The following is a 24,391-nucleotide window of genomic DNA, read 5'->3' on the forward strand; positions in this document are numbered from 1 at the left end:
ACCTGCATGTCCTCTCTCAGCACATCCGTGAACCTCCTCTTTGGTCTCCCTCTTCTCCTCCTGCCTGGTGGCTCCATCCTCAGCATCCTTCTCCCTATATACCCTGGGTCCCTCCTCTGCACATGTCCAAACCATCTCAATCTCGCCTCTCTGACTTTGTCTCCAAACCGTCCCACCTGAGCTGTCCCTCTGATATGTTCATTCCTAATCTTGTCCATTCTTGTCACTCCCAAAGAGAATCTCAACATCTTCAGCTCTGTCACCTCCAGCTCTGCCTCCGGTCTTTTTGTTAGTGCCACTGTCTCTAAACCATATACAACATAGCTGGTCTCACTACTGTTTTGTAAACTTTCCCCTTCACTCTTGCTGATATTCTTCAGTCACAAATCACTCCTGCCACCTTTCTCCACCCACTCCACCCTGCCTACACTCTCTTCTTCACCTCTCTACCACACTCTCCATTACTTTGAACAGTTGACCCCAAATATTTAAACTCATCTACTTTCACCACTTCTACTCCTTGTAACTGCACTATTCCACTGGGCTCTCTCTCATTCACACACATGTACTCAGTCTTGCTTCTACTGACTTTCATTCCCCTTCTCTCCAAAGCATATCTCCACTTCTCCAGACTAGACTCAACTTGCTCTCTACTCTCACTACAGATCACAATGTCATCTGCAAACATCATAGTCCATGGGGACTCCTGTCTGATCTCATATGTCAACCAGTCCATCACCACTGCAAACAAGAAAGGACTCAGAGCTGATCCTTGGTGTAATCCCACCTCCACCTTGAATGAGTCTGTCATTCCGACTGCGCATCTCACCGCTGTCACATTATTCTTGTACATGTCCTGTACTACCCTAACATACTTCTCTGCCACTCCAGACTTCCTCATACAATGCCACAACTCTTCTCTTGGCACCCTATCATAAGCTTTTTCTAAGTCCACAAACACACAATGTAACTCTTTCTGTCCTTCTCTGTACTTTTCCAACAGTATTCTCAGAGCAAACATTGCATCTGTAGTGCTCTTTCTCGGCATGAAACCATATTACTGCTCACAGATCTTCACCTGTTTTCTAAGCCTAGCTTCTACTACTCTTTCCCATAACTTCATGCTGTGGCTGATCAGCTTTATGCCTCTGTAGTTACTGCAGCTCTGCACATCACCCTTGTTCTTGAAAATAGGAACCAGCACACTTCGTCTCCACTCCTCAGACATCCTCTCACTTTCCAAGATTTTATTAAACAATCTGGTTAGAAACTCTACTGCCATCTCTCCTAGACATTTCCATGCCTCCATTGGAATGTCATCTGGGCCAACTGCCTTTCCACTCTTCATCCTCTTCATAGCAGCCCTCACTTCTTCCTTGCTAATCTCTTTTACTTCCTGATTTACTCTCACTGCATCATCCTGCCTTTTCTCTCGCTCATTTTCTTTATTCATCAACTCTTCGAAATATTCCCTCCACCTTCTCAGCACACACTCCTCACTTGTCAGCACATTACCATGTGCATCTTTTACCACCCTAACCTGCTGCACATCCTTTCCAGCTCTGTCCCTTTGTCTGGCCAATCGGTACAAGTCCTTTTCTCCTTCCTAACACATGATGCTGTCATGGTTTAAAATCCTGCAGGGCAGCAAGGTCCCCCTGCTCAAGCCAGCACATGTCTAGGCCCATTTCAAGTTCACCAGTGACCATCTGGATGATCCAGAGGAGGCATGGGAGAAGGTCACGTGGTCAGATGAGACCAGAATAGAGCTTTTTGGAATCAACTCCACTTACCATGTTTAGAGGATGAGAACAACCCCAAGAAAACCATCCCAACCATGAAGCATGGGGGTGGAAACATCATACTCTGGGGGTGCTCTTCTGCAAAGGGGACAGGACGACTGCACTGTATTGAAGGGAGGATGGATGGGGTCATGTATTGCGAGATTCTGGCATTGAAGATGGGTCATGGCTGGGTCTTCCAGCATGACAATGACCCCAAACATACAGCCAGGGCAACTAAGGAGGGGCTCCATAAGAAGCATTTCAAGGTTCTGGAGTGGCCTGGCCAGTCTCCAGACCTGAACTCAATAGAACATCTTTGGAGGGAACTGAAACTCCAAATCTGAAGGATCTAGAGAAGATCTGTATGGAGGAGTGGACCAAAATCCCTGCTGCAGTGTGTGCAAACCTGGTGAAAATCTACAGGAAATGTTTGACCTCTGTAACTGCAAACAAAGGCAACTGTACCAAATATTAACATTGATTTTCACAGGTGTTCAAATACATATTTGCAGCAGTAACATACAAATAAATTATTAAAAAAATCATACATTGTGATTTACGGATTTTTTTTTTTTTTTTTTTAAGATTATGTCTCTCACAGTGGACATGCACCTAAGATGAAAATTTCAGACACCTCCATGATTTCTAAGTGGGAGAAATTGCAAAATCGCAGGGTTTTCAAATACTTATTTTCCTCACTGTATGTAATAATGTCATGGCCCAGTCTTAGGAGGTTCACTGACTCAGCCAATCAGGGCATGAGGCAAGGGCACAGAGCCAGTTGTCAGACTGTGAGTTTTACATTTAGACCTCCTACGTTTCTCCACTGAAAGACCTGAGATCCCAACAGACAAACAAAACAAAACAAACGTGCTCTTTCACTACGTGTTTGGAGTGTGCACCACAGACTGTCAAGATAGGGCCCACTGACAAGAAGCCCAAAGACCTGAGACTATAGAACAGGACACAGCCCAGACCTGACTGAAGTCGAAGACATCCTTAGTAGCAAAGTTTACCTGACAGCTTGTGGACCATATACGAGGTCTGTCCGTAAAGTATAGGTCCTTTTTATTTTTTTCTAAAACTATATGGATTTCATTCATATGTTTTTACGTCAGACATGCTTGAACCCTCGTGTGCATGTGTGAGTTTTTCCATGCCTGTCGGTGACGTCATTCGCCTGTGAGCACTCCTTGTGGGAGGAGTCGTCCAGCCCCTCGTCGGAATTCCTTTGTCTGAGAAGTTGCTGAGAGACTGGCGCGTTGTTTGATCAAAATTTTTTCTAAACCTGTGAGACACATCGAAGTGGACATGGTTCGAAAAATTAAGCTGGTCTTCAGTGAAAATTTTAACAGCTGATGAGAGATTTTGAGGTGATTCTGTCGCTTTAAGGACTTTTCACGGTGCGAGACGTCGCGCAGTGCTCTCAGGCGGCGTCATCAGCCTGTTTCAAGCTTAAAACCTCCACATTTCAGGCTTTATTGATCCAGGACGTCGTGAGAGAACAGAGAAGTTTCAGAAGAAGTCGGTTTCAGCATTTTATCCGGATATTCCACTGTTAAAGGAGATTTTTTTAATGAAAGACGTGCAGGCGGATTGCAGCCGCGACGCTCCGCCACAGGAAAAACACCTCTGTTGAAAGCCTTAAGGACAAGTTGGAACATCTCCAGCTGATAAACAATTTCTCATATACTCACTCCACTGAAAGCCATCAAAAGCCGCCTGGATTTTACAAATGGTTATCAACACGGAGGTGTTTTTCCTGTGCCGCCGCGCCGCGTCGGCTGCGTCCCGACGCGCGGACCCGTCCGCACGTCTTTCATTAAAAAAATCTCCTTTAACAGTGGAATATCCGGATAAAATGCTGAAACCGACTTCTTCTGAAACTTCTCTGTTCTCTCACGACGTCCTGGATCAATAGAGCCTGAAATGTGGAGGTTTTAAGCTTGAAACAGGCTGATGACGCTGCCTGAGAGCGCAGCGCGACGTCTCGCACCGTGAAAAGTCCTTAAAGCGACAGAATCACCTCAAAATCTCTCATCAGCTGTTAAAATTTTCACTGAAAACCAGCTTAATTTTTCGAACCGTGTCCACTTCGATGTGTCTCACAGGTTTAGAAAAAATTTTGATCAAACAAAGCGCCAGTCTCTCAGCAACTTCTCAGACAAAGGAATTCCGACGAGGGGCTGGACGACTCCTCCCACAAGGAGTGCTCACAGGCGAATGACGTCACCGACAGGCGTGGAAAAACTCACGCATGCGCACAAGGGTGCAAGCATGTCTGATGTAAAAACATATGAATGAAATCCATATAGTTTTTGAAAAAAATAAAAAGGACCTATACATTACAGACAGCCCTCGTACCTTCTTTTTTTCTTTCTCTCTTTGCCACATTCTCTCCATCCTTGTCTCACCCTGTGAGGATTGTGCTTGTTTGCTAACAGCCAGTTTTAATGAGCTCTGCGACGTGTGCTTGTCTCTTAATAAAGCGAACAGGATTTAGCGCCAAGACAGCGAGTGTGAGAAAGCAGCATGAGAAACAAGAAGGCCGTACAAGAGAGAAAGTAAATGGCGAGATGGAGCGAGTGAAACATGGAGAAATTGGCTGCACGGAAGGCACGGCATCAACAACGAGGCGGCCCTGCACCAGCCACATCGGTTTTACAGCGTGTCTGCCCTGCTGTTCTTTTTCAAATCGCTCTATATCTCATTACATTGTTGCCATTCCAGCACTCTCTCTGGGCTGCCGCAATCCCTCTCATTCTTCCCAATTCCCAATTTCAATTTATTCCTTTGCATTGCACCATGATTTTTTAAAGCCTATCCTTTATTCTTTTCTCTCTCTTCCCGCCATCTTTTTGTCTTTTTGCAGTGCATTGTTTCATTCTGCACAATTCCTTTTGAATGCTGTGTGACTGTGTGCAAAAGCTGAAAATCATACAATGACACTGCAGACAAACGTTATTGTGCTCTGTGTGTGTGTGTCCGTGAGACTGAGGCTTCCATCGTCTCTTCGTCAAGTCGTCACCGCTTATTCACTGACTGAACTCCTAACGAAGCACACTCATGCTCACACTACTGTTTCACTGCTGGGAGCGTCTGACATAAATCACAGGCACCTTGTGTTTCAGAGAACAATTTGTACTTCCATTTGGTTTTCACATTAAAATTGGCACCTGTGAACTAGTTGGTTCTCTACAACAAAGTCAATTTTAGTGAAATATTGGCTAAACAATTTTTTAAATGGTGTGGGAGTGGTCTTATAAAATATCTTTAAGGTCAGAATTAGGGAAGATGGATCATAGTTTTACACCACTGATTCTAGTTCTTTAAAGGTGTCATGTTTTCTGTGATTAGACTCTTCTTCTCTTCACATGGAATCCAGGGATAAGGACCAATGAGCACCAATGAGCCTCTGGGCCTAGATTAGATTAGATTAAATAGAACTTTACTGATCTCTTGGGAAGACTCCTTCAGGGAAATTGAGGTTCCAGCAGCATTGTATAGCAGCACACAGGGTAAGAAGCACACAGTGTCAAAAGTGAAAGTAAAAAAGAAATACAGTTTGCAATATAAATACCAGACATACTTATCATGAAGACAAACTTGAAGGCCTATGAAACATGAAGGCTTATGTTGGATTTAGTAGTAAATCCAATATACTAGGCCCTGATTCCGTAGCTTGAAGTGGATGAGACAGGATTCCACTCCGATGCAGGTTACTAACCCAGCTGAATCTGGTTTTCATTTACAGTTTTAATTTAATCTTTATTGAACCAGGTTAGTCCCATTGAGATTGAGACCTCTTTTGGAAGGGAGACCTGGACAATTCTAAAGTTTCCAAATCACCAAACCTGCATGTCTTTAAATGTGGGAGGAAACCCACGCAAACACGAATAGAACATGCAAACTCCACACAGAAAGGCTACAGGTGGGAATCGAACCCATGGCCTTCTTGCTGTGAGGCAACAGTGCTAACCACGAAGTCACCATGCTGCCAGTTGGGTGGTGCAGTTGTAGCTGGGTGGATTGAGACAATGCAGATTAAGGCCCTGATTTGCAAAATGTTTGCATGTGTTAAAATGTGTGCAGGCACCATAGTACTTGCAAAAAGAAAAAAAACATGCATGGTGATTTACTAGCAGTACGCACTGAGGATTGCGACTTTCAAATGTGCAAAATAGTGCATATTGTCCATTTAGCACCTTTGTCTTCATGAATATACAGTTTGGGGTTTGTCCACCTGAGTATGCAAAATTGTGGGAGGGAACATGCAAATATGTGATATTTGCACATACAGCATGATTTATCAAGATCAAAAGGAAATTTGGCAGGTGCTGATAGTTTCTGTGAAGGCTCTCAGTTGTCCAGGTGGTTTCCATAGTAGAGAAGCTTGAATCTTCGACTGCACTGGGTTGCTTGACGCGAGGACGTTTCACTTCAAATCACAGAAGCTTCCTCAGCTAAAATTCTTGCTCTGGTAGTCTGACTTCTGTCTTGACTCTTCTAGAGAAGAATAACAGAAGCCACAAAAGCTGGAGTTTTAAACCTAACCAGGCCCATCCTACTGAGAGGCAGACTGCTATTGGTTAGTGACTTAACAATTGCTCTAATTAGCAGCTATTGTGCTCTAGTTACCACCCTCCTAATGACAGGGTAGCTGTCCCATCTAACGATGGGACTGACGCCTCTCCTGATGGCTCTCCTAATGGCTCTCCTGACGACTCTCCTGATGACGTGAATGACTCATTTCCATGAACAAAAGACCACAACTGTTCACCCCATTGTAAACAGGGGACAAAGCGTGTCTCAGACCCCCCTCCCCGGTTAATGCTGGGTTTCAACTGTTTCACATACAATGCCTCCTTCCCTCCTCTCTCAAACCATTTCTTTTCTCTGGCTAAGATTTTAACTTCCTTGTCGTTTTGACCGTTGGGGTTTTTCCATAATTATTGTATGGCTTTGCCTTACAATATAAAGCGCCTTGGGGCAACTGTTTGTTGTGATTTGGCGCTATATAAATAAAATTGATTTGATTTGATTTGTCCTTAAACGTGTGGTTAGTGTCATTAAGGTGGAGATGAACTGCAGACTGAGGTCCACTGGCGCCCTCTCTGAGGTGCTGGTATAGCCTTTTGTGTAACAGTTGCTTAGTCTCAGTTTTCCTGACATCTGATAGAATACAGTGCTTTTACATAATATATGAGAAACGTATAATCACACAAAACGAAGAGGTTTTGAAGAGACCAGCGACTGGCGTGATGTTGCAGCTCTACTCTGATTGGCTGTCACCGATGTCACTCAAACATGAAACGGATCAGATTATAAGAGAATGTGACTTTTTAAACCTCTTAAAATACATCAAGGTTAGCCATCTTTGAACTTGTCCAAGGTCTGTGTCCCAAGAATGCTCCCTGTGAATTTCAACACTCTGGCAGTAATAGGACTGGACTTATGCTGAGCACAGACAGACAGACGGACGGACGAAAAGCCTTCGCAGTACCCGATGGCCATATTTTGGCCTTGGGTAATAACTAAATACATAATATCGCAATTGTATTGATGGTTTTCTCAAAATAAACAAAGTACAAAATAAACTTGCTGCTTCTTCAAGAGCTGTAGATATAAAGTGACAAAACAAATGTTTTACATATATATATGTTCTAGTAGTGTCACATCAACAGAAATCTATCCTAACCCAGGCTCGGTCTCAACAATATCAAGCCATGTCCTGCCTACAGCTACGCTGTCTCTTAAGAGTTCAACATTAGCAGGACAAAAAACAATGAAGTTAAAAAGTGGTTCCCAACCAGAGCAAGACATTGGAGATGTGGTGCGACTGAGGAACGAAGCTCAAAGTGACACTAAAAGATGGCCTCCTCGAGCGGCCCTGCTGACTTCTCTGAACTCATTCTATTAACCACAGCAGCCACGGGTATTGACTGGTCCCTCACTGATCAGGCCAGTGTGAAGGAGCAGCATTTTAGCGACACACTGCCGTGGGTTTGTGGCAGCTAGAGAATCTGGTTCCATTATAGTAAGGCTACATTGGCTCAGACTGTCTGCAGTTGTATTGCATGGTGTAACTTTATAACCCCGATTATCATTACCTCAAAGTTTTCACCCCTGTTTGGCTGTTTGTTTGTCTGTTTGTGAACAACCTGGAGTCCATGATTGTCATATATCGTTATGAAATTTTTGACTGAAGATTCCTATCCTGATAGGCAAGAACTGATTAAATTTTCAAGGTCATAGGTCAAAGTCAGAAAAAATCTTGGAAACTTGGAAAAATCCCCATCCTTTAAAATTAAACGAATATTGAAAAACTCATAACTCTGTCAAACAAACAAAAAAAATCTAATTTCTTTCATATTTGAGAGTGTTATGTAGGATCGACTGACATAGTTTGATCCAGATCTGATCCAGATTGCAGATTTTGTGTCCGTTGAAATTTAACATTGCACTTAATGTATATTTTAGATTATATCTCAATCAAACGTGCCCCAATCACTCTCATGTTTGAAAGTGAGGTGCAGACTGGCACTCACTATCGCCTGACAAAGTTTGATCTGATCTAGATTGTGGATTTTGTGAACATTTGAATTTAATGTTGAAAGCCCATTTGGTGTACATTTTGCATTATATCTCAATCAAAAGTGCCTCAGTCACTCTCATTTTTCTGTTATGGATTTACCTACACCACCAAAATTGGATGGAGATTCCAATTTTATGCTTGTTTGTCTATCTTCCAGTTATCACTCAGAAACCAAGTGCCAGAAAGCAATGACAAATTGTGCATAGCAGAAATAACCACATTTGATCACATCTAATTTATCTCATGAAAAGTCACTTCTAACAGTACTTTGGCCTGGGGCCATCCCACTAGCAAGGCAGTCAATGTCTTTTCCAAACTCTTCCATGGTTGGTGGCGTGCCTAGCTCTTCCATGACCAGCAGGTCTGGGATGTCCTTGAGGGCTGTATCTGTGACATTGTTCTGGGTTGCGTACAACTCAAGGTAGTACTCAACCCAGTGCTGCAACTGCTTCTCCTGGTCTGTGATGACTTAGTCTTTCTTTGACTGTAGTGAGGCAGACTTCGAGGTGGATGGGCCTGTTGTCTTCTTGACACCCTCGTACATGCCTCTCGCATCCCCAGTGTCGGCAGCTGTCTGTGTACTGCTGCAGAGGTTCATCTAGTATGAGTTGGTGCATTGGCAGGCAGTTTACTGGGCTTTACTCTTGGCAGCTTTGAGAGCTTCTAATGTGCTGGGACTGGGCGCTACCTTGCAGGCCAGAAGGGCTCTCCTCTTGGCCTCCGTCACAGGCTCCATTTCCTCCCAGTGGGCCTCATATCAGTCTGCGTTTTTGCGCTCCTTTTTCCCATAGGTATTGATGGCTGCATTATACACATCTCGGAGGTGGGACCACTTGGCATCAATGGCACCCCATCTTCACTTTCTGGTGTATCTTTAGTGAGGTCTTCTTGCAAGTGGCTAATGAACTGCTGTGTGTTCTCTGAGCACAGCAGGTGTTGATGAATGGGCGACCCTTTTTCTTGGAGTGGTGCAGCTTTCTAGGAGCTAGGTGCACCTTGCTGGCCACGAGGGAGTGATCCATGTCCCAGTCTGCACTATGGTAGCTGCGGGTGAGGAGAATGCTGGCAAGGTCCGCATGCCTGGTGATGACTAGATCCAACAGTGGCAGGACCATGGGTGTCTCCAAGACACCTGGTGGATATCCTTGCATTTGAAGGTGTTGGTCATGCATGGGTCATGATAGCAGCACAGCTCCAGTAGTCGTTGGCTGTTGTCATTGATCTTGTGCTTCCATAGATGCCTCAGCAGGTGGGCCAGGCCTCATGATCAGCACTCTCTCTGGTGTTGAAATCTCCAAGTAGATAGAGGCCTTCTGTGCTGGGCATCCCAGATATCACTTTGTCTAAGGATGTAGAACTGGTCTTTTTTTTTTCTTTTCTTTTTTTAAATTTAATTTATTTAAAAGGGACCATGTGCAATTAAAACATAAATGTTACCATTTGATGCATTGCACCAGAGTTAGCCATAGGCTAATTTGCATCTGCAGTTCCATCTGCTCTAACCCTCTCTTCCTCTGGGTTGGAAGAGAGGGTTAGAGAGAATTCACTGATGATGGTTGCTGGGCCTGAAGAAGTTGAAAGCCCGGATGGCAAGGATTCTCTCGCTACCAGTTGACAGTGGCTCAATGCAGGCGACCAGGGTGCTCTTCACAGCAACACTGACACCGTTCTGACGGGATTTGTCCGAGGACTTCTTCCAAAAAAAGGTGTAGCTTGCTTCCTTGAGTGTGCCACTGGCCGCGAACCAAGTTTCCTGGAGGCAGGCAATGTCAACATGCCGACATATAGTCGTGACAGTTCCCTGTCAATTACGACAGTTTTGCGGGCATCAGCAATTTGCTGCAGATCAGCAGAGAGACCAGGGTACTGATGTTCCAGCTTGCAAAGCGAAGTCTTCTTTCTTCTTTTGTTCTTATTATTGGTGCAGAGTTTGTGGCCTGCCTTTTGAGATTTACTCTAAGCTTCATGCACCCAGTGTAGTGATACAGCACCTTACTGGCTGGGGGCTGCCCAGCTTGAGGTGGACGGTAGCTCTCCAATGAGATGCGATGATCCCTCCCACCATCAAAAGTGAACCCTGGCACTTGTTCCTTCACCAATCAGATGAGCTTAGAAATGATATCTGCCGCATCCGTTATTGTAAATGGTAAAATGGTAAATGGACTGCATTTATATAGCACTTTTCCATCTGAATCAGACGCTCAAAGCGCTTTACAAATAATGCCTCACATTCACCCCGATGTCAGGGTGCTGCCATACAAGGTGCTCACTACACACTGGGAGCAATAGGGGATTAAAGACCTTGCCCAAGGGCCCTTAGTGATTTTCCAGTCAGGCTGGGATTTGAACCCAGGATCTTCTGGTCTCAAGCCCAATACCTTAACCACTAGACCATCACCTCCCCCAATATTGTGTTGGCATCTTGCAATGATGCTGGAGTGTCCTCTCCAGTGGAGCTACAAAGCCTGGGCAGGGTAATATAGAAGATTCACCATTGCCCATGCAGCAGGTCCCCCTCCCCACGCTGTCACTGTGGTCCAAAGGACAGGCAGGAGCCAATGCAGTATGGCAGCAGCAGCATCACAGGAGTTGCTGAGAAAGTGCTGTATGTCAACAACAGACCACCTTAGGGAATCTGACTCCAGATTGTTCCTCAAGGTTTACTCCTGAAAGCCTTGTCCAAGACGGAATATGGCCACCAGGCCAAGGCAGCAGAGGTTTGACATCAGTTTTCCTTCTCCTAGATGAACTGCCTTCCTAGGCTAATGCATTACATCTACCTGAAGCAACTGGTTTTGAGGCACCAGAGACCCATCTTCACCCCTTCTCCTGTCAGTAGAAGCCGTTCCACTGGGCTTAGGAGCTAAGCCACATGAGCAGGCCATGAACTGGAGGTTGTCAGAGGCTATTTGAGACAGACGCTATGAGAGCGCTTTTTTGGCAGTGGGAGCTTGTCCTCACTCCCACCTCCGGCTGTAACAACCTTGAAACCTCTAGTCTGATCATGAACTGCCAATCAGTCAAATATTGTTCTCTGTCCTGGTCACAGCTTAGGGTTCAAACAGCAAATCTTTCAGTGAATGGGTGAGTGTTCGTCCATCACAGCCATCTTGTGTAGGCAATCACCCAAAAACAACTGCTATCATCTTGTAACTCAACCAAGTAAAAACACATCACATGATGACAAACCCCATCCCATCTGTTGAAATGTGATGCACCAGATCAATCAAAAAAGTAATTTAGTTTTGCCTATGTAATAACCCTGTCAATTGCAAGCTGCTTCGTGGATGGTGGATGAATTATCAAAGAATACAAACAGCTGTGGATGAACTCTCATGTTGTTTGTTTGCCTCCTGAGCACTTGATGTGTCCTATCCTCTATATCCTCTTTACTGCAAGCAAGCATGTGGAGAAGCATGATGCCCACTATGGGAGCACTATGAGGTAACAAAATATACAACAAGAAAGTAAAACAGGAATTAAAGAATGCATAGAACATGTGGATGGGGATGGAACAAATACTTTTTGCCAGTACTATAAATTAGTGATGGCAAGTTTGAAACGCTGCTCCAGAATATTTCAAAACCTTTGAAGCTCTCATGCTTTAAAACAATGTTCCGAAGACCGCATCAAAATGAACAGTCAACAATTTTGACCTAATCGGTACCACACAAGGTGACGAAACGACGAACGATGAACTTGGCCCATGGACTAGAAGACATCAAGTGCTGTTCTAGGCCGGAATGTCACCAAGGGATTCAAAACAAATGTTTATTAACTTTACAGCTGATTTTGCTCCCTCTGGTGCTGAAACATGATGAAACACTGCTTCTGAAATGAATATTTCAGCAGGTTGATTTTAAATTTTTTACAGTTTTTTACAGATGCAGAAGTGTTTGAACAGCGAAACATGTTTTGCAATTTTCCTTCAATATTTCTTTGTAGTTTATCGCTACCATCATATCCATCTAAGGGCCCCTTCACACATAGTACAAATGTGGTCGAATTGCACATGAACTGCACATGAAGCATGAATCTTGTGCAATACGTGTAAAATCGCACCTGCCTCCAATGCCTCGTACACCTGTTGCTACAACTATGTGCGCACACCAGCGGCTGAAAGGCAGAGTGTGCCCTGTGAGAGCCCATTCGATTCCTCTCGCTGTAGGTATCGGCCAAATTCCAGGTGATACACACAAACATCTAACACCGCTCACATGTCACTTAGAAAATGTGTGGCCATTCGCGCTGTTAGCATGAAAACAGTCAGCAGACAATCACCGTTGAGCTGGCGGTGAAATTTGTCTAAGTGCTCCCACGACTGTGGAGTTGCTGAGTACAAATGTGGCGTGCCAGAGTGTTGGCTCCCCCACAACACGTGTGTGTGTTTGGGCACTCCCCCCCAAAACATACGTGCGTACATGTCGTTTGTGTGCCCCCCGCAGGCAAGGCACCTCTCATCTGATCACAGAGTGACACCTTGGTCTGTGCACTGAATGGATGGGGGCGTGGCTGGCTGCCAACAACTATTGGTCCTGGACGTCACAACTGCAGAACACGTACCTTGTTTTGATGGACACGTGCATGTGTGTGCTTGCTGTCCTCACATGGAAATACATAAAAACATATCGCTTTTGCGATGGGCTGGAGAGCGCGCACATTGACAGGCTGTCCCAGGCTCCCAGCTGAAATGGACCATCAGTTCATGTGGACACACAGCAGGCGATCTCAATGTCATGTCTGTCTGACAGAACACACGTGTCCTGTGAGCGGCGTGTCGCAGGACTATATGACAAGCCAACAGTGTGACACAGGAGGACAGGACACAGGATTGCATTTTGTCCCTAGGGTGACTAAAAAGAAGGAAATAGAGCCTTCTCCTATCGTACCCCAGTCCTGCATTAATGATGCAGTCGGACTCTCTTGAGACTTTTAAGTCCCGATTGAAGACTCATTTGTTTTCTATTTTATATGATTAACATATTGTTTACTATGCTTTTTATTCTTTTTATTTTTTTTTACCTTTTTAATCTTTATTATTCATTTAATCTTTGATGCTTTGATTTAATTTGTTTTATTTTATTGTTGAGTTGTTTCCTGTGAAGCGCCTTGAGGCGAAGCTCTCGTGATATGGCGCTCTATAAGTCTAATGAATTGAACTGAATTGAATTGACAAATACACCACTTTCAAATCAAATCAAATCAATTTTATTTATATAGCGCCAAATAACAACAAACAGTTGCCCCAAAGCGCTTTATATTGTAAGGCAAAAGCCATACAATAATTACAGAAAAACCCCAATGGTCAAAACGACCCCCTGTGAGCAAGCACTTGGCGACAGTGGGAAGGAAAAACTCCCTTTTAACAGGAAGAAACCTCCAGCAGAACCGGGCTCAGGGAGGGGCAGTCTTCTGCTGGGACTGGTTGGGGCTGAGGGAGAGAACCAGGAAAAAGACATGCTGTGGAAGAGAGCAGAGATCAATCACTAATGATTAAATGCAGAGTGGTGCATACAGAGCAAAAATAGAAAGAAACACTCAGTGCATCATGGGAACCCCCCAGCAGTCTAAGTCTATAGCAGCATAACTAAGGGGTCACCTGATCCAGCCCTATCTATAAGCTTTAGCAAAAAGGAAAGTTTTAAGCCTAATCTTAAAAGTAGAGAGGGTGTCTGTCTCCCTGATCTGAATTGGGAGCTGGTTCCAGAGGAGAGGAGCCTGAAAGGTGAAGGCTCTGCCTCCCATTCTACTCTTACAAACCCTAGGAACTACAAGTAAGCCTGCAGTCTGAGAGCGAAGCGCTCTATTGGGGTGATGTGGTACTATGAGGTCCCTAAGATAAGATGGGACCTGATTATTATTATAAGTAAGAAGAAGAATTTTAAATTCTATTCTAGAATTAACAGGAAGCCAATGAAGAGAGGCCAATATGGGTGAGATATGCTCTCTCCTTCTAGTCCCTGTCAGTACTCTAGCTGCAGCATTTTGAATTAACTGAAGGCTTTTCAGGGAACTTTTAGGACAACCTGATAATAATGAATTACAATAGTCCAACCTAGAGGAAATAAATGCATGAATTAGTGTTTCAGCATCACTCTGAGACAAGACCTTTCTAATTTTAGAGATATTGCGCAAATGCAAAAAAGCAGTCCTACATATTTGTTTAATATGCGCATTGAATTACATATCCTGATCAAAAATGACTCCAAGATTTCTCACAGTATTACTAGAGGTCAGGGTAGTGCCATCCAGAGTAAGGATCTGGTTAGACACCATGTTTCTAAGATTTGTGGGGCCAAGTATAATAACTTCAGTTTTATCTGAGTTTAAAAGCAGGAAATTAGAGGTCATCCATGTCTTTATGTCTGTAAGACAATCCTGCAGTTTAGCTAATTGGTGTGTGTCCTCTGGCTTCATGGATAGATAAAGCTGGGTATCATCTGCGTAACAATGAAAATTTAAGCAGTGCTGTCTAATAATACTGCCTAAGGGAAACATGTATAAAGTGAATAAAATTAGTCCTAGCACAGAACCTTGTGGAACTCCATAATTAACCTTAGTCTGTGAAGAAGATTCCCCATTTACATGAACAAATTGTAATCTATTAGATAAATATGATTCAAACCACTGCAGTGCAGTGCCTTTAATACCTATGGCATGCTCTAATCTCTGTAATAAAATTTTACGGTCAACAGTATCAAAAGCAGCACTGAGGTCTAACAGAACAAGCACAGAGATGAGTCCACTGTCTGAGGCCATAAGAAGATCATTTGTAACCTTCACTAATGCTGTTTCTGTACTATGATGGATTCTAAAACCTGACTGAAATTCTTCAAATAGACCATTCCTCTGCAGATGATCAGTTAGCTGTTTTACAACTACCCTTTCAAGAATTTTTGAGAGAAAAGGAAGGTTGGAGATTGGCCTATAATTAGCTAAGATAGCTGGGTCAAGTGATGGCTTTTTAAGTAATGGTTTAATTACTGCCACCTTAAAAGCCTGTGGTACATAGCCAACTAATAAAGATAGATTGATCATATTTAAGATCGAAGCATTAATTAATGGTAGGGCTTCCTTGAGCAGCCTGGTAGGAATGGGGTCTAAGAGACATGTTGATGGTTTGGAGGAAGTAACTAATGAAAATAACTCAGACAGAACAATCGGAGAGAAAGAGTCTAACCAAATACCGGCATCACTGAAAGCAGCCAAAGATAACGATATGTCTTTGGGATGGTTATGAGTAATTTTTTCTCTAATAGTTAGAATTTTATTAGCAAAGAAAGTCATGAAGTCATTACTAGTTAAAGTTAAAGGAATACTCGGCTCAATAGAGCTCTGACTCTTTGTCAGCCTGGCTACAGTGCTGAAAAGAAACCTGGGGTTGTTCTTATTTTCTTCAATTAGTGATGAGTAGTAAGATGTCCTAGCTTTACGGAGGGCTTTTTTATAGAGCAACAGACTCTTTTTCCAGGCTAAGTGAAGATCTTCTAAATTAGTGAGACGCCATTTCCTCTCCAACTTATGGGTTATCTGCTTTAAGCTGCGAGTTTGTGAGTTATACCACGGAGTCAGGCATTTCTGATTTAAGGCTCTCTTTTTCAGAGGAGCTACAGCATCCAAAGTTGTCTTCAATGAGGATGTAAAACTACTGACGAGATACTCTATCTCACTCACAGAGTTTAGGTAGCTACTCAGCGCTGTGTTGGTATATGGCATTAGAGAACATAAAGAAGGAATCATATCCTTAAACCTAGTTACAGCGCTTTCTGAAAGACTTATAGTGTAATGAAACTTATTCCCCACTGCTGGGTAGTCCATCAGAGTAAATGTAAATGTTATTAAGAAATGATCAGACAGAAGGGAGTTTTCAGGGAATACTGTTAAGTCTTCAATTTCCATACCATAAGTCAGAACAAGATCTAAGATATGATTAAAGTGGTGGGTGGACCCATTTACATTTTGAGCAAAGCCAACTGAGTATAATAATAGATTAAATGCAGTGTTGAGGCTGTCATTCTCAGCATCTGTGTGGATGTTAAAATCGCCCACTATAATTATCTTATCTGAGCTAAGCACTAAGTCAGACAAATGGTCTGAAAATTCACAGAGAAACTCACAGTAACGACCAGGTGGACGAAAAATAATAGCAAATAAAATTGTTTTTTGGGACTTCCAATTTGGATGGACAAGACTAAGAGACAAGCTTTCAAATGAATTAAAGCTCTGTCTGGGTTTTTGATTAATTAATAAGCTGGAATGGAAGATTGCTGCTAATCCTCCGCCTCGGCCCGTGCTACGAGCGTTCTGGCAGTTAGTGTGACTCGGGGGTGTTGACGCATTTAAACTAACATATTCATCCTGCTGTAACCAGGTTTCTGTAAGGCAGAATAAATCAATATGTTGATCAATTATTATATCATTTACTAGCAGGGACTTAGAAGAGAGAGACCTAATGTTTAATAGACCACATTTAACTGTTTTAGTCTGTGGTGCAGTTGAAGGTGCTATATTATTTTTTTCTTTTTGAATTTTTATGCTTAAATAGATTTTTGCTTGTTATTGGTGGTCTGGGAGCAGGGATGGGGTAATGAGGGGATGGCAGGGGGAGAGAAGCTGCAGAGAGGTGTGTAAGACTACAACTCTGCTTCCTGGTCCCAACCCTGGATAGTCACGGTTTGGAGGATTTAAGAAAATTGGCCAGATTTCTAGAAATGAGAGCTGCTCCATCCAAAGTGGGATGGATGCCGTCTCTCCTAACAAGACCAGGTTTTCCCCAGAAGCTTTGCCAATTATCTATGAAGCCCACCTCATTTTTTGGACACCACACAGACAGCCACGTATCAGCAGAAATACGCCATAACAAACACCATTTGGTCAGTTATCTTTTTAAAAAAAATAAGTTTATGTCCTCGTTGATTTCAGGCATTTTTCCACACCTTTTATAGGACAGTGATGGTTGCGCAGTGGTAAAGTTTCTGGTTGGAAACCAGAGCTTTTGTACATTGCAGGTTTGAATCCCGTGGGTGGGATGTATTTTTTTTTTTCACAGAGGCTGTGTGATGTGGTTACACATACTCCAGCTGCTCAATTTCAGTTTATTTTCATTTACGTATATGGCACCAAATCACAACAAAGTTACCTCAAGGTGCTTCACGCAAGTAACCTTACCAACCCCTCGCACTGTGTTCCCGTTGGGTGCACGAAACTGTCACAGGTTTGTCCACGCCTGCCCATCGGCTCGCTGCTTTCGTGGTTCACTCATACGAACTGTTCCACCATGATTCTGCCTGATTTGTACTTATTCGTACTATGTGTGAAGGGGCCCTTAAATCTGAAGGCAGGTCGGGGGTGTTAGAGAAGGATTTTTTTAAAATAAGACTTAAAGTGAGAAGTCATATGGGAGACTCAAGTCATGAATGCATGACTGGTAGTATGACAGACAAAAGTTGCATGATGATGTACAGTTTCTCCAGTTACAGCCACAAGAGCCAATTACTCTTGGTGGCTTCCTTCATCAATCTTCTTCTTGGACCATCACTCGCAGCCTCCTAGACAGATTTATCATACAGTACCATAGTCTTTGTATTTCTGAATGCTTTATGTATATGAAGTCCAAATGGCTGCACTTTCTAAATCTTCAATGCAATAATTTTGGACCCCCTGAACTAAAGCTGAATATGCATGCTGTACATCATGTCATGGTGGCTTCCCTCACTTGTCACGATATGAAACATCTTGACTGCTTCATTTCAACTCCATTGTGCTTGTGTACAGAGATAAAATGACAAAAATGCTCAAGATCCAAATATTCACGTACATGACTGCACTTGAGTTCCCACTTTTCTAAACTCAATTACGGCTCATTGGCATGAACTACAGTGAGCTTGCAGTGAACATCTCTCTCTCCCCATCTTTTCATGTCTGTCTTTCTTCCCGTTTCCTCTAGGTGCTGAAGTACACTCCTGATGTCAGTCTTTATCAGCGCTATCGGCGTCCGCGGGTGCGTTGGATCATCGATGAAATCTTCCTCATGCACCATGAAAAGTGTGAGTGCGCATGTCTCTTGCAGCCACCTCGCTGATGCGCTCGGCCTCAGACTGGGGATCTGGAACTGTTGGACATGTTATTCTTTTATTCATTTTACAATGGACTTCACATTGGCACTTGCAGACGCACATGCAGCATAGAAGAAAGCATCTAAAAATTTGCAAGACAACCTGCAGCTATGATGCACAACGGCATGCATCCTCTCAAGCCGCACACGCTCCTCTGTGCACAGACCTGAAACCTACATCTTCGTAGTGTTTTCTTTGTTGTGTATGTGTATTTGTGTTGTGTTTCTTCGTGTTGTAATAAAGTGGTTTCCATAAAGTGAAGGTGCTTGTTGTGCCAGAAACCCGCTGGCATCAGCGAGTGAAAGACAAGCCAGAGGGAGACAGACAGGTTGGAGGAGATGTAATCCAAAATACCACTTCATCTTGAAGGGTAATCAGGTTAACCACAATCCTCTCATTCTCAGGTGTACACTCACATACTCACGCAACCGAACACAAGCGTCGTTATTTCTACAGATTTACATTCCGTTCTGTTTTTCCTCTGAGCCTCCTTTTGTTTTGCACATTCCTGTCTGCTCATATTTACACTTCCCTTTGTCTGTTCCTTCATCCCTCCTTTCCTTTGTCACCCCATTTTATCACTCACTACCTTACACATCAAAGGAGATGTCATATCGGGTTGCCGAGCTCTGCCGCATTTCCAGAGTGTTCCTGGCATTCCAGCGCCTGAACCGGAATCCTGCTAATGTGGATAAAGCGCTAAGGTTCATCCACATAACACAGAACAGAGGAAAAGGAGAGGAAAGAGGAAGTTCTGAGAAAAGACAGCAGCAACGGGACAATCAACACCGCCTGCTTGTAGATTATGAGCGCCGCACGACAGCTGAGAGAAGAGGAAATTCCAAGATACCACATAGGAAGAAAGACCGCCCCTCCTGAGTGAGGAACCACACTAAAACTTAACGTTGCTCAACATTATCAGATTATTAAATCAGTGTACACGTCATCTTTATAAATCAAAATTAATTTGAAAAGGAAATGCATAACTCGTATTCTACTATAAAGATGGCAAACCTGATCCAATTTATGGATATGAATCCTTATCATGCCAGATTTCCCCATGATGTGTTTGCATTGCGTCATATATCCATCACGTCATTGTGGTGTTTTTGATGTGTGTGTGTGTGTGTGTGTGTGTGTGTGTGTGTGTGTGTGTGTGTGTGTGTGTGTGTGTGTGTGTGTGTGTGTGTGTGTGTGTGTGTGTGTGTGTGTGTGTGTGCGCGCGTGTGTGTGTGCGCGCGTGTGTGTGTGTGTGTGTGTGTGTGTGTGTGTGTGTGTGTGTGTGTGTGTGTGTGTGTGTGTGTGTGTGTGTGTGTGTGTGTTTGGGGGGGGGGAGTGATTTACAATGAATGCATCAGGGACTGGTGTGTGCAGAGTTCAGAATCTAAAAGAAATTATTTTTGGAGTAAAAGAGAGTGCAGAAGCAGAAAAAGTGCTGTATAATCCATCACACGAGCCCGAACTCTGTCAGTGAAGCCAAGTGTGCTCAGAATCACACTGATGAAGAAGATTCCGATTCACTCAGGTGGACTGGGACATGTTGAAATGAGATGGTACAGGTTATAAAGAGAGCCATGAGTTAAGTTATCATTTTAATTTCGATATATATCACCTGATCTTTACAGAAGACTGCATGACTCATGACTCTTGGTTTAGTAATGGACTCTGGTGCCGACTGAACGGTCCCCCCTAAAAATCGGTCTGCCATGCCTTCACTCATTTCTGAGCGTCAGCAGCAATTCATTGATTACCACACCGTTTCTGCTTCAAACTTCACTCCAGTCATCATCTATCTCAGCAACAGAAATCTGAAGCCTTTGTACAACAATCATATCCACATAAATTCAGCATTCTTGGACAGTCGCTCCCAGCCCTCCCCCACCACCCCAAGTTCAGCTGCGTGGCATGGCTGCTGCGGCCACCCACGCTCACATTGCTTCAGTTTGCATGACGGACTGTTTAGTGTACATTAACAATCAAATGTATGTGTGCGGTTGTTTTAATTCTGATGTGTGCCATTATTACATTCAAGTAGTAATAATTGTGGATTAATTGCTGTATTTTTGTCTGAGGTAATTGGGTGTGAAGATAATTTTGATGCACTTGTTGTATTGATAATAAATCATTCATTCATCATTCATTCATTCATTATTTCAAAATAAAAGAAGGGGGAGTGCGACAGCAGCACGTCTGAGGCTGACGTGCTGCTGCGACTATGTCATTTCAGAGCGTCGGTAGCGACTCACGATTATCGCCTCGTTTCTGCTTAAAACTGACTGATTTAAGAGGTTTTAAAGAGGAACAGAAATGCTTTTTGAGAATTTGTTTGTGCATTCCTTGTTAAAAAATTAAGTGTTATTCATACACTTGCAGAATGTTTGAGCACAGTGTAGATAATATTATTTGAATATTATTTGAATTATTTGCTGCTAAATTGACATGTAAATCGCCATTGGCTGAAGTCACTGGAGGGCACTTCCGGTTGACGTCACTGGTTGGGGTCTCCTCTGCTGAGGACGAGTGCAGTTTACTGAGCTTGCTCATTGAAGTTGTATTAGTCTCGTCAAGAAACAGGTGGAATATGCCGGAAAGCTGGGCATTTTGGCAAAGCCACAAACGGAGGAACAAGGGAGACAATACTTCCTTCCCTAAGTAAGTGGTTTTGGTTATTCTTGTCACTTTGTCCGTGACATTTGGTTGATAAACAGGTGTATGTTTCTTGCCCGTGCCTGTGTCATCCGAGGACATGGACGACACTTACACACACCACTCACACACAGAGATGTGCACACACACCAACTTCATGAATGAAACTCTGTCAATAGAGGATAATTGTGTAAAAAAAAAATTATATATATATATATGTGTGTGTGTGTGTGTGTGTGTGTGTGTGTGTGTGTGTGTGTGTGTGTGTGTGTGTGTGTGTGTGTGTGTGTGTGTGTGTGTGTGTGTGTGTGTGCGTGCGTGTGTGTGTTTTGTAATGGTTTTAGGAGCTGTGCAATGCTGAAAACAGCAGCAGCAACTGGGTTCAGCCCAGCAGCGCCACTTAACAGCACAGGTCCATTAACTTTCAACACTAATATTTGGGAATGTGTGGGTGTCAGAGTAAGTTTAATCCTTCCCTGCATGATTTAATGTGAGCGTTTTTCTGAGTGTGTTCAGTTGCAAATCCCCAATAAAAATGCATTAACATCCGGGAACTGTCAATTTTTTCCCCGGTTAGGAGGTGTCGTGTTGGTGTCCATGAAGGGACGTTCGCGTTTGGTGGGCAGTGGGCAGCACTGGGCGTCCGGACTCTGGTAGTCATATATAACCTCTCTGTTGATGCCTCTGGTGGGGAATCTCAGAACGAGGCTCATCTTCCCCCCAACCAGTGACATCACCCACCTGACCTGCATAAATGGCAGCAGCTGGTCAATGTCAAAGCCTCTCAGACCATGATGAAAATAAGGTTTTCTGTAAATGTTTTATGGTCTTTAGTGTTTCTTGAACTATCAAAAGAATGCATTTTGTGTTTATTCATGCTATAAATAATCTGTGGGTGTTTCTGTTCCCCTTTAATTTGTCATCTGATGGTTAATAATCACATTATTCCCTTTGATCGCTTTGGGTGTAGAGAGTCAGACTCAGAGTCAGTCTCAGACGTGCTGCTGTGGCGCTCTGATCGCTCCCGCAGCTTTTATTATGAAATAATGCTGAATTTATGTGGAAGTGATTGTTGTACAAAAGCTTCAGATATCTCTCGCTGAGATAGATGATGACTGGAGTGCAGTTTTAAGCAGAAACAAGGCGATAATCTGTGAATTGCTGTGACGCTCCAAAATGACGCATGCGCAGTGAAGGCAGGGGGGACTGACTTCTAGAGGGGACCGTTCGGTCGGCGACACCGGGTGAATGAACCAAGTGGATTAAGACTCATCCAACTCTATTCTGCTCTAACTTTCCCAAAATGAACTATCATGTTAACAGTAAGCAATGAAAATGGTCATCGCTTGGAAAGTAAGTCTTCCATATTTATATAAATGTGGTGAGGGTTTTATTTTAAATATTTAAAAAATAATAATTTCACATTCCTACTCATATGTCAGAGCATGTAACAATTCGCTGGATATAAACTATATTTAAGAGAGTCCATTCAACAACCTGTAGTGCAGAAAGTTCAGTGGATATGGAGTTGGCCTGCCAATATGTAGATCTCGGTTCGAATCCTGCTCACACTACCTGTGTGCTTAGACAAAACAAAGTTTGTCTTTGTCAAAATGTGTGCAAACACCAGAGCACTTACAGGGAAACATGCACTGGAGATTGCATCTTTCAAAGGTGCAAATTAGCAAGCTTACCTTTATGAATATATGCAATTTTGGGCTTGTATAAGTAAGTGCACAAAATTGTGGGAGGGACCATGCAAATACGTGACGTTTGAACATGCAACATGATTTATCTTGGTTAAAAGGAAATTGTAGTTGGTGCTGATAGCATCTTTATTTTACATATTTCAAACCTTAGTGTTAACTTGACACTTGGTGCACTTTACAGACTACGAGGTCTATTAGAAAAGTATCCAATCTTATTATTTTTTTCAAAAACCATATGGATTTGAATCATGTGTGATTGCGTCAGACAAGCTTGAACCCTCGTGCGCATGCGTGAGTTTTTCCACGCCTGTCAGTTGCGTCATTTGCCTGTGAGCAGGCTTTGAGTGAGGAGTGGTCCACCCCCTTGGCAGATTTTCATTGTCAGGAAATGGCGGAATGATTTGGACTTTTTTTCCATCAGAATTTTTTCAGAAACTGTTAGAGACTGGCAGCTGGAAACCATTCGAAAAATTTATCTGGCTTTCGGTGAAATTTTACGGGCTTCACAGAGAATAAGGACTGTTACTACAGCTTTAAGGATGGCTTTAAGGACGCTCGGCGCGCCGCGCTCCGTACCGCCATCGAGAGCTACAAACCACCGGATCATTTCTATACGGATGGCTCTGTGGAGCCGGGACCGTTGTGTGCACTTTCTCTGGTTATCACAAGAGCTGGACATCAACCATTTTCCGGCAGATTTCACTTTTAACAAGAGATTTTGTCGTGGAAAGCCGAGCGGCGGCTTCGTGCGTCACGACCGATTTCCTGATGGAGCGAGACAAATCCACCTCCGTTTTGGTCTCACAGGACGGGTTTGCGATGGCTTTCAGACAGCTGTCGGTGTTTTTTCCATCGAGTGATTATCCGAGAAATTGTGGATGTGCCTGGACATGCCAGAACATGTCCCGTGAGACTTCATCACGGTGTTGCGTTGCACCATGCGGCAGCGCCGCGACGCGCGAAGCCTCCGCTCCTCTTTCCATGACAAAAACTGCTGTAACAGTGGAATGTGCCGTTCATTTTCAAACTGGACGCTGTGTTTTATCCGGGACGTCGTCTGACTAGCACAGGAATTGTGAAAAGATGTGGACATCAGCACTTTTTCGGCACACTGAGACAGACGTGCGGAGGAATTCCGCGCATCGCGGCGGTGCCGCATGGCGCAAAACAACGGCGTGATGAAGCCTCACAGGACATGTTGTGGCATTTCCAGGCACATCCACAATTTCTCGGATAATCACTCGATGGAAAAACCACCGACAGCTGTCTGAATGCCATCTCAAAGCCGTCCTGTGAGACCAAAACGGAGGTGGTTTTGTCTCGCTCCAGTAGCCCATCATGACGCGCGAAGCCTCCATTCAGCTTTCCATGACAAAATCTCTTGTTAAAAGTGAAATCTGCCGGAAAATGGTTGATGTCCAGCTCTTGTGATAACCAGAGAAATGGCACACGATGGTCACGGATCCAGACAGCCATCCGTTTAGAAATGAAATGGTCGTTCAGCCTGTCGATGGCGGCTTCGGAGCGCGGCGCGCCCCACAG

At 43.6% G+C, this 24,391-nt stretch overlaps 1 protein-coding gene across 2 annotated transcripts in view; it reads left to right on the forward strand.

The window, feature by feature from the left end:
* The window catches only part of pdgfd (platelet derived growth factor d), a 288,085-nt gene extending 268,537 nt beyond the window's left edge, over window positions 1–19,548 (forward strand). For both annotated transcript variants that reach the window (XM_034167741.1, XM_034167742.1), the window contains exon 7: window positions 18,326–19,548. In XM_034167741.1, coding sequence (XP_034023632.1) covers window positions 18,326–18,460 — 135 coding nt within the window. In that variant the 3' untranslated portion in view covers window positions 18,461–19,548. The remainder of the gene's footprint in view (window positions 1–18,325) is intronic.
* Window positions 19,549–24,391: the final 4,843 nt, after the last annotated feature.

Source organism: Thalassophryne amazonica, chromosome 4 (assembly GCF_902500255.1).
Source record: "Thalassophryne amazonica chromosome 4, fThaAma1.1, whole genome shotgun sequence".
Classification (NCBI taxonomy): Eukaryota; Metazoa; Chordata; class Actinopteri; order Batrachoidiformes; family Batrachoididae; genus Thalassophryne; species Thalassophryne amazonica.